Source organism: Gaeumannomyces tritici (assembly GCF_000145635.1).
Source record: "Gaeumannomyces tritici R3-111a-1 unplaced genomic scaffold supercont2.5, whole genome shotgun sequence".
Lineage (NCBI taxonomy): Eukaryota > Fungi > Ascomycota > Sordariomycetes > Magnaporthales > Magnaporthaceae > Gaeumannomyces > Gaeumannomyces tritici.
Genome location: NW_008804549.1, coordinates 504605 through 518953, shown reverse-complemented (window position 1 = coordinate 518953; position 14349 = coordinate 504605). Strand labels below are relative to the sequence as shown.

The window sequence follows — 14349 nt, the reverse complement described above, 5'->3', positions numbered from 1 at the left end:
ACGGGTTTCAAGGCGTTCTTTGAAAAAGAGACTGCATCTCCCCAACTTGCGGTATTTTTGCAAGGCGCACTTCCGCCACGCCGAATGCCAAGCCCGGCGGTGGTGGCGTAGCCGCGCTGCAACCCCGATAAAACCTAGAAGCGAAGAGCTGAATGGCCTAACCAAAATAAAAGCACCCATGCCCGGCAGGAGCTGCCCGTTGGGCCCCTAGGCAGAAGGGTCAAAAGGCCAGCGCCACAAAGGCCCAACGCGCCCGAATGACCCCAGAAGGGGCCTTGTAGGAAGGCATACGGGCCAAGATTCAGAGGCATGAAAAGGGCCACAAACTCGGAGGGTTTGGAAAGGATTCCTCTTCCTTAAGCATCACTTTGAGGCAAACACCATTCATATCATTCATATCACCACCATACGCGATCCACAAGTTTCGTCCGCCGCAAGCATTTCCTCGCCGCCATGGACTCGCCCGTCGACTCACCCGTCGACTCGCCCGTCGGGGGTGTGAGCGAAATTGGGCGCTTTGAGACGCACGGTAGGGGGGAGTTGAAGGAGGCATCCCAACCGACCCAACCGACTCAACCGAACAAGCAGACGCCACGCGAAATACACTCTCGCTTCGCGTTGGTGTCGACGCAGTCCTTCGACGAGAAACGTCAGCCGACATTTACAACGCTCACCATCAACTCGCCGCACCTGCTCAAGGCCCTGGAAGAGGTTGTGACGCACTACCCAGGACGTCCGCCACATTTCAAGCAGCCCGTAAGCATCAAGTCTCCGTTTGCAATACTGCACCACCATAAGTCGCTGCTGCAGAAGTACGGCGAACCCGATTCGGATCCCACGCTCCGGACCCACCTCAAGCTCCTTTTGGACTACCTCGACAGTGCCCTGGACCCGCATGCCGAGCAGCTGCTCAGCGAAGGGCTCGTCACGTTTTCCCTCCTCTGGTTGGCTTTCCGACCAGGGGAGGTGGTGGTCCAGTCGGAGCATGGACACCAGCAGCTTTGGTTGCTCAAAAAAACCGCCTATGTCAAATCGTTTCTAGGAATGGAGTATTTCAAGCTCCACTGCCTGCGCAGGATGTACAACGGTACTGAAGTGGGGTGGACCAGCTCTACAATGCAAATCGAGAAGCCTGACGAGGGTGTGGCTGAGATTCTTTCTCTCGATGTGTCCCCCCTCCGATGCCACCGAGATCCCGATAGCATCAAGGAGCGGCTGTCGGAGAGGGGCTATCGATACCTGGAGCTGACGGGCATCCACGTGAGACATTACGATGGGATGTTCTTGGGCCTTCAAGGTGGATGGTCGCCGTGCAGAGTAAGTTAAAGTACCTCGGTGCTTATCCCACCCCTAATATCCGCTACATGCCAGTTTTTCCTTTAACTGATGGGGGACTTACAGGCGAGTGGAAGTGTAATTGTCGACGGTGGAACATTCGTGGAGGAGAACGCAGGCCACCATGTGCGCGTCGAGTCGGACTCGGAAGCCCGCAGTGGCGCGTCAGAACGACAACAAGGGGACCCGATTCGTGTACAGGGCCAGCCCTTAAGCGGCGAGGACCCCTTCGATGCGTCGATAATGTTTTTTCCGCCGTATGTGCACGGCTACTCGCTGGAGACGCGATGCTGGTGCAGATTCTTCGTCGACCAACTCACCGAGGTCCGTTGGAGGCCTAACGCGCTCAGCGATCTGGTCTTGCCAACGAACCAGAAGACGCTCATCAAATCGCTCGTGGAGTATCACTCCTTCAAACCTTCCACGACCGAATCCTGCATCGAGGCGACAAAAGGGAAGGGATTGGTCATCCTCCTCCATGGGGGACCGGGCACGGGCAAGACCCTCACGGCTGGTATACCTCCCTACCTATGCGCTCCGTCAATTCAGTCCCAGCCAGTGCCACGTGCATATATACCCGATATGTTCATGTTTAACCATACGTAAAATTTCTAGAAGTTATGGCCGAACACCACGAGCGGCCCTTCCTGAGGATCCCGGCCGGGGAACTCGGATACGGTCTGGCCATTCTTGAGAGGGAGCTGAAGAAGCTTACCAAATACGCGACGAAGTGGAGAGCAATCGTGCTTATTGACGAAGCCGACATATTTCTGGAGTCTCGAAAGGACGGTAGCGTGGAGAGGAACGCTTTGGTCGCGGGTAATAGGCTCCTCTGCCTCGAGATCGTGACGTAGAAAGAAAACGCTAACATCCTCTTTACCCTTGATGCTTACCAGTCTTTCTCAGACAGCTGGAGTACTTCCAGGGCATCATTTTCCTGACGTCCAACAGAGCTCAGACGTTCGACTCGGCCATCAAATCGCGCAGCCACCTTATCCTCCATTACCCCCCGCTTAACCAGCACACGCGCGCCGATATCTGGCGCAAGAGGCTCCAGCTTATCCCCGAGTATGACCTTGACCCCGAGCTTGACATAGAGGAGGCCATCAGTGCGGTTGTGGGCTTTGAGATGGACGGCCGCGAGATCGCCAACACGGTCGAGTCGGCGCAGACGCTTGCGAGGAGCGATGGGGGACCGCTGGGCCAGACGCATCTGGACACGGTGACAGAGGTGTGGAAGATGGCGCATGACGCGCAAATGGTGGGGCGAATCTCGAATTAGAGCCCGAAGGGATGAGAGCAGGGAGCAGGAAACATAAAGAGGGACAAACCTGGGACGGAAGCGTTGCGTTCAAGTTTAGTTCCGCCAAGGCGGCGGTTGCGATCGTGTTGTGCCGCAGGTGCTATTCCGTGATCCCATTAGCTTTATAAAATCCGTATCGTCAGATAAGCACGCATAGTGGGAATTTGGCAGCGGTGACCGCAAACAAGTGTATGCCGCAGATTGACTGGAAAAAACCGGCCCCCAATTTTGAGGCAAACAAAGTGTTCACCAGTTTTGTACACCAAAGGTGGTGTCGGTGGAGTTGGTAATGGTGGGGGCCGTCGCCTCGGAAAGGTCGTCTCGGGAAGGTTTGGCTGAGTGTAAGAAACTGGGATGACGGTCCTCCTCTAGCGATCGGCGGCCGTGCCGCAGTCGGACTCGTAGTGGCAGAGCCTAAGGACGACAAGGCAGGCATCGGTGATGACGAAGCCGTAACTGATCCGGCAGCGCGCCATGTAGCTCGCCAGCGAGCTAGTGGTCAAGTCTCGGCCACTACTCCTCCTCACTGCTGCCATACTTGTTCCACAAGTCGTCGAACGAAAGCCTGGCGTCGGCCTGGGCGTCGTGATGGGAGACGGTAGAGGGTGTAACCGTGTCCGCCGCGCCGATCTGCGCGATTTCCGGCGCTGATTGCTCTCGGAGCGGCTTTTGATGACGCGCCAACCGCTCTTTGAGCTTCCTGGAGATGGCCGAGCGCGTGGGGTTGACTCTTTCGGCGCCTTCACCGACGACCCCTGTGCCGCTGGCCAGGTCCCCCTGTGCGGCCAGGTCCTTGGGGGTGAAGGCCCGCATCCGCTGCTGGAACGGCCGGAACGGCTTGCCATGCATGCCGAGCGCTGGCCGGAACTTGACCGAGTGGTCGGTCGACTTGCTGGCGCGCAGCCAATCCGGGCACGGCTCCATGCTGATCGTGCCCTGGTTGTAGAAGCGGTTGTCGCTCCAGTACCTCCGACCCTCAAGTTCCATCAGGCCCTGTATCGGGCCCGGATGGCGGCCCCACCAGTACTGCCAATCTCTTGGCACATCTTGCTGCCCGCGCGCGGGAACGCACCCAATCTTGCCCTTCAATAGCCGCTGCTTCTTGTTATGCGGATGCTCGAGTTCTCGTCCGTCGCGGCGCGGCGGCTTTGGCGTAAACACCGACTGGTGCGCAGGGCTCACTGGCAGTGTGAGAACTCTAAGCTCACACATCAGGTCGCCTCTGGCCAGGTCGAGAAACAATTGGGGCTCGTCGAATTGAAGAGTTTCAACGTTGTCTGGACAGAACCTGTGTGTGATGAAATAGTCTTCTTGGTCGACTTTTGATTCCCCGTCGCCTTCTGTTTCCCTGTCGCCATTGTCACTGGGGACAGCCGGGTCTCCGGAGCTGCCGCTCTTGCGGTTTGCGAGAGACAGCTGACCTGCCATGTTGGATCCCATATGCTCACCTCCCAGGTTGTGTACTTGTTTGAGGCTGATGGCGGTGAGGGCATGGAAAATCCCGAGAGTGGGCGCTTGCTGGCTCTGCTCTCTCCACCCGTAGTCGAGGGCGGCGGCGGCCGACTGCACTTCTGATGGGCGAAGTTGCTCTTGCGTGGTTCCGTCCTCGGTAGCTGGGTCGTAGAGGCCCTCGGGAGGGATGTAGTAGTGGCGCGTTCTCAATTCTCGAACGTCCTTGCGAGCTCGTTCCTCGAAATCAAACTCGTTTTCCCAATTTGCCGGATTGTAGGGTGCGTCCTTGACATGAGTGTGGCCCACAATATCCTTGATCGTAGCGGCGATAGTGCTTTTGATCAACAAGCACTTCTTTTTTGTGCGTATGGAGAGGGGAGCGCGTCCGAGCACGAAACGAGGGGGAATCGTCATTCTGAGGGACGAAGCGGACGATATCTCCAGAGGCAACGCATCTCCAGAGTCGGAATGAGGAGACAGTGCAGGCAAACCATGGCTGGATTTAAGTTCGTGGCGGGGTGATGGGGAGAGCCAAAAAGAACAAAGGGTTTGGTCAGGAATGAAAGAAAAGAAAAGGATTGTGGTGGAGAAAGGCGTGAAAATATTTCGGCTAGAAGCTCCTGTATGCTCATTGTGCGGAAAGGAACAAGGAGAATCATATGAATGAACGCATGGTTGAATCTTGGATATTCCTATCGCCTTTTCGAGGTTGTGCTGGATGCGCGACGATGTTCGTGTCGGGGATCAGGAATATGGCTTTGGCAATGGAGCTGAAATAAGTGGAAGTCGAGGGCTGAAGAGCAGAATTTTCTGGAGAAAAGCGAAAGTCCGCTGAGGACCAAGGCAAGGACTCAAACTGGCAGGTGCGGCTGCCAGCACTGCATGCTTTTGAAAAGCCTCAGCCGCTGGAAATTGTGGACCCAGACACTTTCCATTGGTGGTCCTGACCACATTATCAGCTCCAGCTACAAACCTTGCCGGATGTCTCCTGAACTGAGTTGCGGAAACGAAAAGTGAAAGATGACCACCCAGGTCCTTCTTCAACTCTTATTCCTCTAGCATCATGGACATTGCCACTGTTTTATCGTCTTTTATCTCAATCAGCGTCCACCTAGGGCTAGACAACGTGAAAGTAATCACGTGGTACCCAGCATTGCCGCCGTCTCATCCCTTATTCCCGCTGTTTATCCCATCGACCGGAAAATCTTGCTGGTTTGGTAAATGCGATATACGAACCGCCGATTCAGTTTCCCAAAGATGTCTGGCCCGGCGCGTCAGCTAGCCACCATGGAGCAGAGAAGGGGGGTCAGTGCTATGATCACAGGACTTACACATCGGGATGCATGTAGACAGTAAACACAAGGTGACAATTCCAAACGTCCTGAAGACGGTCGCCGACCCCTTTTGGCTGGACCAAGTGTTGACAAACGTCGAGAAGGCGTAAAACATGAAATTCTTTACCATCATCTGCAGCACGAAGACCTCGGTGGACTGGTTGGGAAACGAATCACTGGCAGTCGTTAGTACTGGCCCCCCAGAGGCGTGCCCCAACCAAGGGAAAATAACTCACAGGATATAAAGCCCTGCTGACGTCGACGACACGGCGATGCCAAAACCAACAAGGCCGTAGCAAAAGGCGGCGATGAAGACACCTTCCTTCCGCGGGTGCTCCATGACCCACATCCACAAGAACCATCCCAGGCAGCAGCAAAGAGCCGAGAGCACGTTGATGGGGATGCGGAACTCGGCCTCGAAAACGCCGCGGTTTAGGCGGGCCAGCACGCGCGCGGACCAGTCGCAAACGGGCCCGGCGCTGACGGCCAGCACGCCGCCGATGAATGCGCCCGTATAGAAGTAGCCGTTTTGCGCGACGTTGAGCAGGTACGGCGGCGGCGACCAGATCTGCGCCGTCATGTAGGCCGCCGCCACGTAGAAGGAGATGAGCACGCCCGACACAAGCAGGATCCACACCACGGCCGGGTTCACCAGATGCACGAAGATCTCTACCAGGAGGTGCCCGATGCCCTTGTCCGTATAGCTGCCCGAAAAGGCGGCGATGCTCTGCGCGAACGTCTTCGGCGGTACCACGTGCGCCACGGCGGCGAGGCCGCCGCCGTTGCTGCTGTCGGGCCCCCCATCACCGCCGTTCTCGTGGTTGCTGCTACTCGTTGCACCGCCCTTCTCCGGCGCCACAATGGCCGCCTCGTCGCCGCCGCCGCCGCCGCTGCGGCGATCGGGCAGCGTGGCGGGCCGGCGGTACTGCGACTCGGGGACCAGGAAGATGGTGGTGGCCAGGCACACCAGGTCGATGGGCAGCGAGGCGACGAAGAGGTTCTGCCAGCCGACGCTCTGGCTCATGACGCCGCTGACGACGGCGACCATGGAGCTCGAGCACGTCAGGGCGGCGACGAGCAGGGCGGTGCGCCAGCCGCGCTCGTGCAGGTAGAAGAGGTCGCCGATGGCGGCGACGCTGAGCGACTCCCACGCCGTCATGCCGAGCCCCTGCACCATGCGCCCGCCGAGCAGCAGGTGGTAGTCGAGCTCGCGGGCGCCCGCGATGCAGATGGCGGTGCCCACGCAGCCCATGACGGCGGCGAAGAGGAACTGCGGGCGCTTGCCGTACTTTTGCGCCAGCACCGACACCAGAGGGCCGATGGCGCCCACGACGAGGAGCTGGTAGCCCGAGAGCTCGGCGATGGCCGTCAGCGACGTGCCGAACGTCTTGGACAGCGAGAATGTCTGCGGCGCGAGCATGGGCCCCGGCACGATGGCGAATATGACGGTGTTGAAGAAGATGACCCAGAAGGCCGCTTCTTTCTTCCAGCGCGGCCAGAGCTTGCGGGAGGAAGCGATGAGTTTATGGACTGTTAACGAGGGCGTCCGGCGCAAAGGGGAGCCGACTTACGACTGGGTCATTTGGATCTGCGTCGTTGGGTTGCGGGACGAGGATGATTTCTTCGCCCTGCGTGTTCCGTCGGTGAGACAAGGCAGTTCCAATGGCGGAGGGGGCTCTTCTTACGTTGATAACGACGCGCTTGAGCCGGCGTGCCTCGTCTTCAGGCACCATGTCCCCGCGCTCTTCGCCGATGAGGAGCTCCGTCCCCGGGAGGGACCCATCATGTTTGGCGTCAATAATCCCGAAAGGCATCGTGCGGGCGACGGTGCTCGGCCTAGGGATCCCAGGGCCTCAAGCCACAGCGTTAGGTGGGAGGGCGGAGGTACCAATGTTAATTATGTGAATCCTGAAGACGGCGAACCCGCCCGCCTCACATAGACGTATGCGGCGTCCAACGGCCGGCTATATTAATCCGCCCCAAGGTGGCCAGCAAGCTTCCCGGCCGGGGTCGACCCCGCAGCAGCGCCGCGGCAGAATTCTGCCTAGGATTCTCGGATCCGGGGACCTATCACCGTCATAAACGGAGCTCTTTCATATTAGGCCGTGTAATGTCGGGTGCATTCCTCCGAGTCACCCCTCAGTTATGTTCCATCGTCCGCACACGCTGAGCTCCCCCGCTGCCCACTCGGCCAATCACGCAACTTTAGCTGTCACCCCCAGCCAACCACGACCCTGCCTCTCCCGTGCACCAAGAAAGCGGAGGGCTTGGCGCGGCTGTTGGACCGATGCCACAACGGATTTAAAGTGCTCCTTCATGGTGAAATACTAATGCTGCTGTTGAGAGCCTTGTTATATTCTGGCAGCAGCACGATATCGTTTTGCTAATTACCTAGATAATTTTTTGGATGTCGTCCAAGCCCAGAGAATAGCCCCTTTTCGGACATTTCTGCTGTGTGCACTACATGCGGGGTTTTATAGGGAAGGCTAATTAGTTTTGCCAGCCAGATTCGGTCGTGAATTTCTGTGGAACTTGGATTTTTGCTGCAAGTGTTGGATCTGGCCTGTGTGCGAGTGCAAGGCTGAGGGAGGAAGGCCAGAAGGGGGAGCACGTGGGTGCAGTTCCGCAGCGACTACCGATTACGGGATCGGTAGATCCATTCAAAGACCGCGTATTTCCTCCGAGGTGGCAATATTCCTTAGGGATATGAATTTTGGATTTTTGGACGTTATTTTCGGTCCCGGGGTAATTAAATGGGGTTAAGAAATTATGGAATGTGTTATCCAGAATCCCTGGTGATGATATGCAAGTCCTTTACACCAATCTTTACGCTCTTTCTTTGCGGTGCCCGGTGTGAACCAACCCATATTATGCTGCTGCATATCAAGGAACTGATTGCAAAACCGATGGGTCTTCATCCTCAGCGCTGCTCCCTTACAAAATCTTTCAAGTGCAAGACGACTGGATGCAAGCCGCCGTCTCCCCTATCAGCTGCGGGTGGCAAGGACTCATGAAAGCCATGCCAGAAAGGATGGGCGGATATCTTGCGGCATTGCAATGATTGTTTGTCATAAAGGAGGCTATCACCAAGGGCCGGCACACTGTTCCAGGCCTTGGCACGGAAGATCCGCACGGGCACCGGTGCTCCGCACCGGTATTGCACCGGGCAGATGCTTACCGAGCACTTGTCGGCAATGACGGGGGTGCGGTAGGGGTACCGCACCTACAAGAGAGGAGATTACTGTATAGAAGGAGGGCACAGGGCCCTCGGCCCTGTGCCCGTCTTCCCTTCTCCTCAGAGATCTAGATAAGCATACAATAGACCCAATCTTGCACCGTTTGTCCGTCATGTTGTTTATGTTCTCTCCCCTGGGGTGCGGATACCTGACGGCTAGGTGCCAGGAACGTTTATTTTTACTCTTTTTCAATGTTCAAGCCCAGGTGCGTTCGTGGTACCAACCGGACGCTAGGCTGCTCCGTGGCGCTCTCCAGCCGTCGCCTCTAACATGTGATGTCGTGGCCTACCTGTGACGAACCAATTGGGCCACCAAGCCAAAAGCGAAGACCCCCCGCTTAGTGGCTGGTAGCTACCAAGTGGGTTTAAATCCGTTTGCGACATTACCGCTTACTGCTAACGGCTGGCCCAAGGGTCCAAGTCGCGCCCCTGCTACACAGCTATCCGGAAATTCCGGCACACAAGATTACTTCGCGTGGTTCCCAGTATCGCTCGTATCGCGCTGGCATAACCCTAAGCCTTTTCTTTTTTTAAAAGCTCTTTTTTTTTAAAAGCTCAGTAAGCTACTAGGTATGCAGAGTCGGGCTCACGGTTTGTGGGTGCGGGACTGAGGCAGTGAGACCAGCTACGGCTGATGGGTGTTTTGGATGGGTGGTGGATGGGGGGTCACGGCCTGAATAACGGCCATGCATCGTCAGCTGGCGGGAATAGATGGTATGGGCGAGTGGAGCGTCTGGACCATGTCTAATCGAAAGGAAGGATTGAACGTGCATGCCTAATGATGCATCATTGGCCAAATACGACCCACCTCCCTGCGCCCTCGCCTCATTGGCATTCGTGCTGCGCAGCCCAAGACAAGCACCGCCCAAGGCCAGGAAGAGACACCGAGATCTGGGCGCCCAATTTGAGTGGTGCCCCCCACTCCCGCGGGCTGTACCTGCAGCTGGCCTCAGGCGTGCAGGTTGATGACAGCGAGGCCAAGGCTCGCGTGGTAAGCATCCGCCCATGGGTTTAGACGCCGACAAGCGAAGCCCCCACGCACACCATCAACCTCACCCGGTTTGCGCCAAGGCCAGTTTCCGGCCCCATGGGTGGCCTTGCGAGGTCGGATCGAGAGTAAGACGAAAATAGCGTCGAAAGCGAGAACATGGGGTATGCGAGGCGTCTGTTCTTGGACATAAACAGTAATCCTAACGGGAAATGATGGCATCTCGAAGAAGATAAAAGGACGAGCATCAGTATGCCTCTCATTGTCGGTTTTTATCTCCATCTCCATCAGCTTCATCATCATCTCAACAGCAACACATCCGCATCATCTTCCTCATCATTCCATCCGCCTCGGCCTCCACAGCAACACATCAACACGGCATCTGCAGCTAAGTCATCCACATTTCCTTAACACCATTCAAAATGCGTTTCAACTTCAAGGCCATCGGCATCACTGCCCTCCTCTTCGGTGCCCCCGCCCTTGCGGCACCCGCCCCCATGCCCGAGCCCGAGGTCGCTGTCGAGCCTAGGGGTAACGTGGGAAGCACAGTGATTGGCGGCGTTGGCCTGGCCTGTGCCATCTGGCGCCTGCAGTACGACTACAAGAACAACATCAACAAGGACGCGGTAAGCTGACACATGCTCCTTCCCCTCCCCCTTCCCCCTCTTTCCAGCACCGACTCTCCTGATTACTAACTCTGAAACCTTTTCCCCCGCCAACCAGGCCGCCGATATCAACAAGGCCTTCACCCTTGAGGCCAGCCGCCTCAAGGAGGTGACCAAGAAGTACAAGGACGCCGCCAAGACGAACGCGCCCAAGATCGTCACCACCATGGAGGGCTTCGAGACGCAGATCAGCGCGTGCGAGCGCGACTACGCCAAGGCCATGGTCAGTGCCGCCGGCGACAACAAGAAGCAGAAGGCGACGGCGCTCCAGTACTTTGGCAAGATCGAGACCATCGGCAAGTCCGTGGAGAAGGGCTGCCACCAGATCACCGCCAGCGCCCCTCCGCCGCCTCCCCCGGCCGCTGGGGGGAAGAAGCGCCCCGGCAAGCGCAGCGTGCGGAGCCGCCGCGCCGCGCGGGCCCTGGAGTTTGCTGCCTAAGCTGGAGACATTGGAGTGAATTTGATGGGTGCTGAGGAGCATTGGGACAGGACATTGGCTGGGCAGGCAGGCATTGAGGGTTTTGCATGGTTCGGCCTCTGGCTTTTCGGTATGGGAGCATAGCGCACGAGGGCATTTTGGAGTTTGGCGTTTATGCTTTTTTTTCTCTGGAATCAAATCTTCGATTTCCCTTCTCACTTCATTTTTGCGCCTGTCAGACCTCGGACATAAGCCGGTGACCTGCGCTTTCTGTGAGATACGCATTCTGCCCCATCAATCTCTGTTGACGTCTGTTTTGGGCTGGCGTCTAGAACGAAAATCGCTAGACCTGCACGTCAGCCTCAAAATGCATGCGCCGACAGGGTGCTTCGCTTGCTCGGCGTTGGCAACAGCTAGACGCCGCACAACGTGTTGATTTTCTGGCTGTAATTGTCGCGCAAGCCCCTCCCAAAACCTCTCCACTACCCCATCGAAAAGCATCATCCCTCATCCCTTGACCATACCACCATACCCTGCTCTTCGTCTGCGTTCCCCTGACGGCCTCGAGCTCCTTGACGTAAGGCTAGCGAAAACCCACAAATGGGCCCCCGTTTGGACCTATGGGTTTTGGGTCCGACTTGGACCCAAAAATTACCCAAAACCCAAAAAACCCAACCGAAAAATTACCCAGATTTTGGACCCATTACCCAAATGGGTCCCCGGCCCTTGACGTTAATGTTCCTCCACAGCAACAGCGAGCTGACTACGGGCGGCACGAACCCACAGCCGGCAATTACCATGAGGTGCTGGGCCTGGCCGTAGGTGGTGATGATGGCGTCGCGCATGGCGCCGCCCTGCGCCATCTGGCTGACCATATCGCCAAGGATCTCGGCGGCGTCGGGCTTGGCCTCGTCCGACAGCAGCTCGGCCGGCTTGGCGGGCAGCACCTTGTTCCACAGGCCGCCGGCGATGGCCTGTTTGACGGCGGTGCCGATGCCGCCAAAGAGGGCCGTGCAGCACCGGGCCCACGGTGATCTCGTTGCGGCTGACTGAGGCCATGGCGGCCAGCTGGGCGCACAGCGCGAGCAGGCCGCTGCCAACACCGTTGAAGTCATGTCAGTATGACGAGCACGCCGACGGACGAGTCCGGGTTGCGGAAGCGCGCGAGCAGGCCCGTGCCCAGGACCAGGAACGGCAACGCCGGCCGCGGCGGCCCACTTGACGTTGCTGGTCCAGCGAATGGCGATGCCGACGAGGACGCCGAGCGTGGCGCTGGTCAGCGAGAAGGCGTTGAGGATGTATCCCGCGCCCGCCATGTCCTGGGAGTGCGCGACCTGCAGGTACGGAAGTAGTACGTGTCCTAGTAGAAGATGGACACGAACATGGAGCCGTACGCCATGCAGCCGCCCAGCACCGTGCGGTCGCGCAGGTACATACCTCCAGGGGGAGACGGGCACGGGCGTCCACCAGCACTCCCACGCGACGAAGGCGCACAGGATGGGCGGGGTCCATGACGAGCATGGCGATCAGGCTGCCGTTGACCCAGCCGTTGTCCACGTATGTCGTGAGCAAGAAGGGTAGCAGAAGCAGTGCCCCGCCGACAGTGATGAGGGCCAGGCCGACGACGTCGAACTGCACCCAGTAGTGGCGGCAAGCGTCGACCCAGGACCGGCCCGACGGCCCGGCGGTCAGGATGCCGGCCACCCTGGACTTCCGCTCGTTCACGACCAAAACGAGGGCGACCGGGGACGGTGACGCCAACGAGGACGACGCCAAGGCCCAGCGGAAGCTGGACTCGCCGATGAAGCGCTCCACGATGACGGGCCCGGCGACGTAGCTGATGATCATGGGCGACGCGTTGAAGCCGAGCGCGATCATGCGATTCTTGAGCATCGTCATGTCGGCCAGCGTGGCGCTGCCTGTGAGGCTTGTTGACGAAGGAGACGGCGTAGAGCCTGCGATTTTGCGGTCAAATGGGTCAGTTATCTCGGAGTCAGGGGACAGGCCGGGGCTTACATGGCAAATATGCTGCACATGGTCTTGCTCGTCCACATCGAAGTCATTGCCTGTACCCTGGCCACGCCATCCTGCCTAAAGTTGGAGCAGTCGTCTGGTCCGGGTTTCTGGTTGATGTCGTCGTTGGCGGCCGCGTTTTGTGTGGCGTACACCCGCGCCTGCTTCTCAACATCGGGGACGACAGTGCCGGTGGTCTTCTCGGGGCTGCTGATGGCTGTCTGCAGACCTGTGTTCATGAGGGATCCCTGACGCCGCAGGGGCGCGGGCGTGGTAGCCGGAGTGACTTCCTTCTCGGCCGTTGGTCCTGGTGGTAGGTGCGATTACTCTTGCCTAACAGAGTAAGCCTTTCTCCAGGTGGAAATGCGTGACAAGAGCGACGACAGACTCAATGCATAAACTCAAAAGAAAGCATTATAATAGGGAACCAAGACGGGAAAGCCGCGTGGAGGTGAGGCATCTATGTAGGAACGAGAACGGGTGGCGCGCATGGCATCTGGGAGCAATGCCAGAATAACAGTGGGGTCAGGCAGCGGGGAACTCGCATGGACTACCTGCCCTCCACCAAGCAGCGGAGATCGGCGGCGCATCGCAGCATTGGATATCATCTGGAAGGGGGCTGCCCAGGGGCACAGGTGCGCGGCGGCGTCGGGGCCAGACCCTTCCACGGGCAGGATTGCGCAAGAGAAGGGGCACTGAGAGGCCTTAGCCGCCCTGTCTACCACTCCATTGATGCGCTTCGGCCTGTTACACCATGTCCCTAGAGAGCAGGGGAGGGGTAGGACGGAAATTCTGTCCCGAGGCGACGGGTCAGTGACTTGGCGCAGCAGGCGATGCCTATCGAAGCCATTATGGATCTTATCTAACATCAATGTGTGCCGGCCGACCATATAGAACACACCGACCCCCCAATATCCTGGCACAAGAAATAGCACGTAACAGCCTTAACACGCTTCCAAGCGTAATCCCAATCTGTAACCATGTGCAACAAAGGAGAAATTATGGATACAAACAAAAGAAGAAAGACAAAGGGCCGATACAAAAGACAAAGACAAAAGACCGTTCTAAACTAGACGTTCTCCCTCCGAGGGTCCATCTCCCTGTAACAAGGGGGCGGGGTCGTCGTCCGGCGCGGCGCGACGCCGTTGAGCGGGACGTTCTCCCAGGTGACGCGGCGGATGCGGGCCGAGAAGACGACGGACCCGCCCGACGGGCTCGGGCGCGGGGGCCTGAAGGCCGGGTCGCGGGCCGGGTCGGGCTCGTAGCGCGGCAGGTAGACGGTGTTGCGGAGGGCGCGGCGGGCGCGGCGGGCGTTGCGCTCCGTGAGCTCGTAGTAAGTAACGACGCTCGGCACGGCGACGGGCCAGAAGACGGCGCACGCGAAGACGTACAGCGCGCGGACGCTGGATCTGGCGCGCCAGCCGTAGGGCGGCGGGAGGCCCGCGCGGCGGGGGTGGTCGGGGATGTAGCAGAGGAGGACGGAGCCCGAGATGGTGCCGATGCTGAGGTAGAATAGCACTAGGAGGGTCTGGACGTCGAGGCGGCCGAACATGGTCGCCAAGTTCATCTTATGGACGAGGCCCCCCCACCCTTGGGAGTGGGCCTC

At 58.3% G+C, this 14349-nt stretch overlaps 5 protein-coding genes across 5 annotated transcripts; 2 read left to right on the top strand and 3 right to left on the bottom strand.

The window, feature by feature from the left end:
- Positions 1 to 218: 218 nt before the first annotated feature.
- GGTG_09160 (hypothetical protein) lies at positions 219 to 2858 on the top strand. Its single transcript, XM_009227004.1, has 4 exons — positions 219 to 1317; positions 1402 to 1849; positions 1951 to 2154; positions 2232 to 2858. Exons 1-4 carry the CDS (start codon positions 454 to 456, stop codon positions 2615 to 2617), a joined length of 1902 nt encoding a protein of 633 aa, XP_009225268.1. The 5' UTR covers positions 219 to 453; the 3' UTR covers positions 2618 to 2858.
- A 202-nt stretch (positions 2859 to 3060) lies between these two features.
- Positions 3061 to 4547, bottom strand: GGTG_09159 (hypothetical protein). The gene has a single exon (XM_009227003.1). It carries the CDS (start codon positions 4502 to 4504, stop codon positions 3152 to 3154), a length of 1353 nt encoding a protein of 450 aa, XP_009225267.1. The 5' UTR covers positions 4505 to 4547; the 3' UTR covers positions 3061 to 3151.
- A 693-nt stretch (positions 4548 to 5240) lies between these two features.
- Positions 5241 to 7389, bottom strand: GGTG_09158 (hypothetical protein). Its single transcript, XM_009227002.1, has 5 exons — positions 7110 to 7389; positions 6996 to 7052; positions 5661 to 6925; positions 5422 to 5600; positions 5241 to 5351 (listed from the first exon to the last, which is right to left on the bottom strand). The coding sequence occupies exons 1-5, from the start codon at positions 7236 to 7238 to the stop codon at positions 5275 to 5277; spliced, it is 1707 nt and encodes a 568-aa protein (XP_009225266.1). The 5' UTR covers positions 7239 to 7389; the 3' UTR covers positions 5241 to 5274.
- Positions 7390 to 9681: 2292 nt separating this feature from the next.
- GGTG_09157 (hypothetical protein) lies at positions 9682 to 11022 on the top strand. The gene is made up of 2 exons (XM_009227001.1): positions 9682 to 10273; positions 10371 to 11022. Exons 1-2 carry the CDS (start codon positions 10070 to 10072, stop codon positions 10749 to 10751), a joined length of 585 nt encoding a protein of 194 aa, XP_009225265.1. The 5' UTR covers positions 9682 to 10069; the 3' UTR covers positions 10752 to 11022.
- A 391-nt stretch (positions 11023 to 11413) lies between these two features.
- GGTG_09156 (hypothetical protein) lies at positions 11414 to 14310 on the bottom strand (the record flags this gene model as incomplete). Its single annotated transcript, XM_009227000.1, has 6 exons — positions 11414 to 12064; positions 12168 to 12657; positions 12747 to 13050; positions 13562 to 13580; positions 13645 to 13715; positions 13851 to 14310. 6 exons carry the CDS (start codon positions 14308 to 14310, stop codon positions 11414 to 11416), a joined length of 1995 nt encoding a protein of 664 aa, XP_009225264.1.
- Between the last annotated feature and the right edge of the window lie 39 nt (positions 14311 to 14349).

Excerpts from the sequence above, each read along its gene's own strand:
- GGTG_09160 (XM_009227004.1), top strand. The coding sequence starts at position 454 with ATGGACTCGCCCGTCGACTCACCCGTCGACTCGCCCGTCGGGGGTGTG. Across the intron at positions 1,318-1,401 it reads GTGGATGGTCGCCGTGCAGA|GCGAGTGGAAGTGTAATTGT; the intron begins GTAAGTTAAAGT and ends GGGGACTTACAG. Across the intron at positions 1,850-1,950 it reads GGGCAAGACCCTCACGGCTG|AAGTTATGGCCGAACACCAC; the intron begins GTATACCTCCCT and ends TAAAATTTCTAG.
- GGTG_09158 (XM_009227002.1), bottom strand. The coding sequence starts at position 7,238 with ATGCCTTTCGGGATTATTGACGCCAAACATGATGGGTCCCTCCCGGGG. Across the intron at positions 6,926-6,995 it reads CAGATCCAAATGACCCAGTC|CTCTGGCCGCGCTGGAAGAA; the intron begins GTAAGTCGGCTC and ends TCCTCCCGCAAG. Across the intron at positions 5,352-5,421 it reads GTCTACATGCATCCCGATGT|ACATCTTTGGGAAACTGAAT; the intron begins GTAAGTCCTGTG and ends GCGCCGGGCCAG.
- GGTG_09157 (XM_009227001.1), top strand. The coding sequence starts at position 10,070 with ATGCGTTTCAACTTCAAGGCCATCGGCATCACTGCCCTCCTCTTCGGT. Across the intron at positions 10,274-10,370 it reads ACAACATCAACAAGGACGCG|GCCGCCGATATCAACAAGGC; the intron begins GTAAGCTGACAC and ends CCCGCCAACCAG.
- GGTG_09159 (XM_009227003.1), bottom strand. The coding sequence starts at position 4,504 with ATGACGATTCCCCCTCGTTTCGTGCTCGGACGCGCTCCCCTCTCCATA.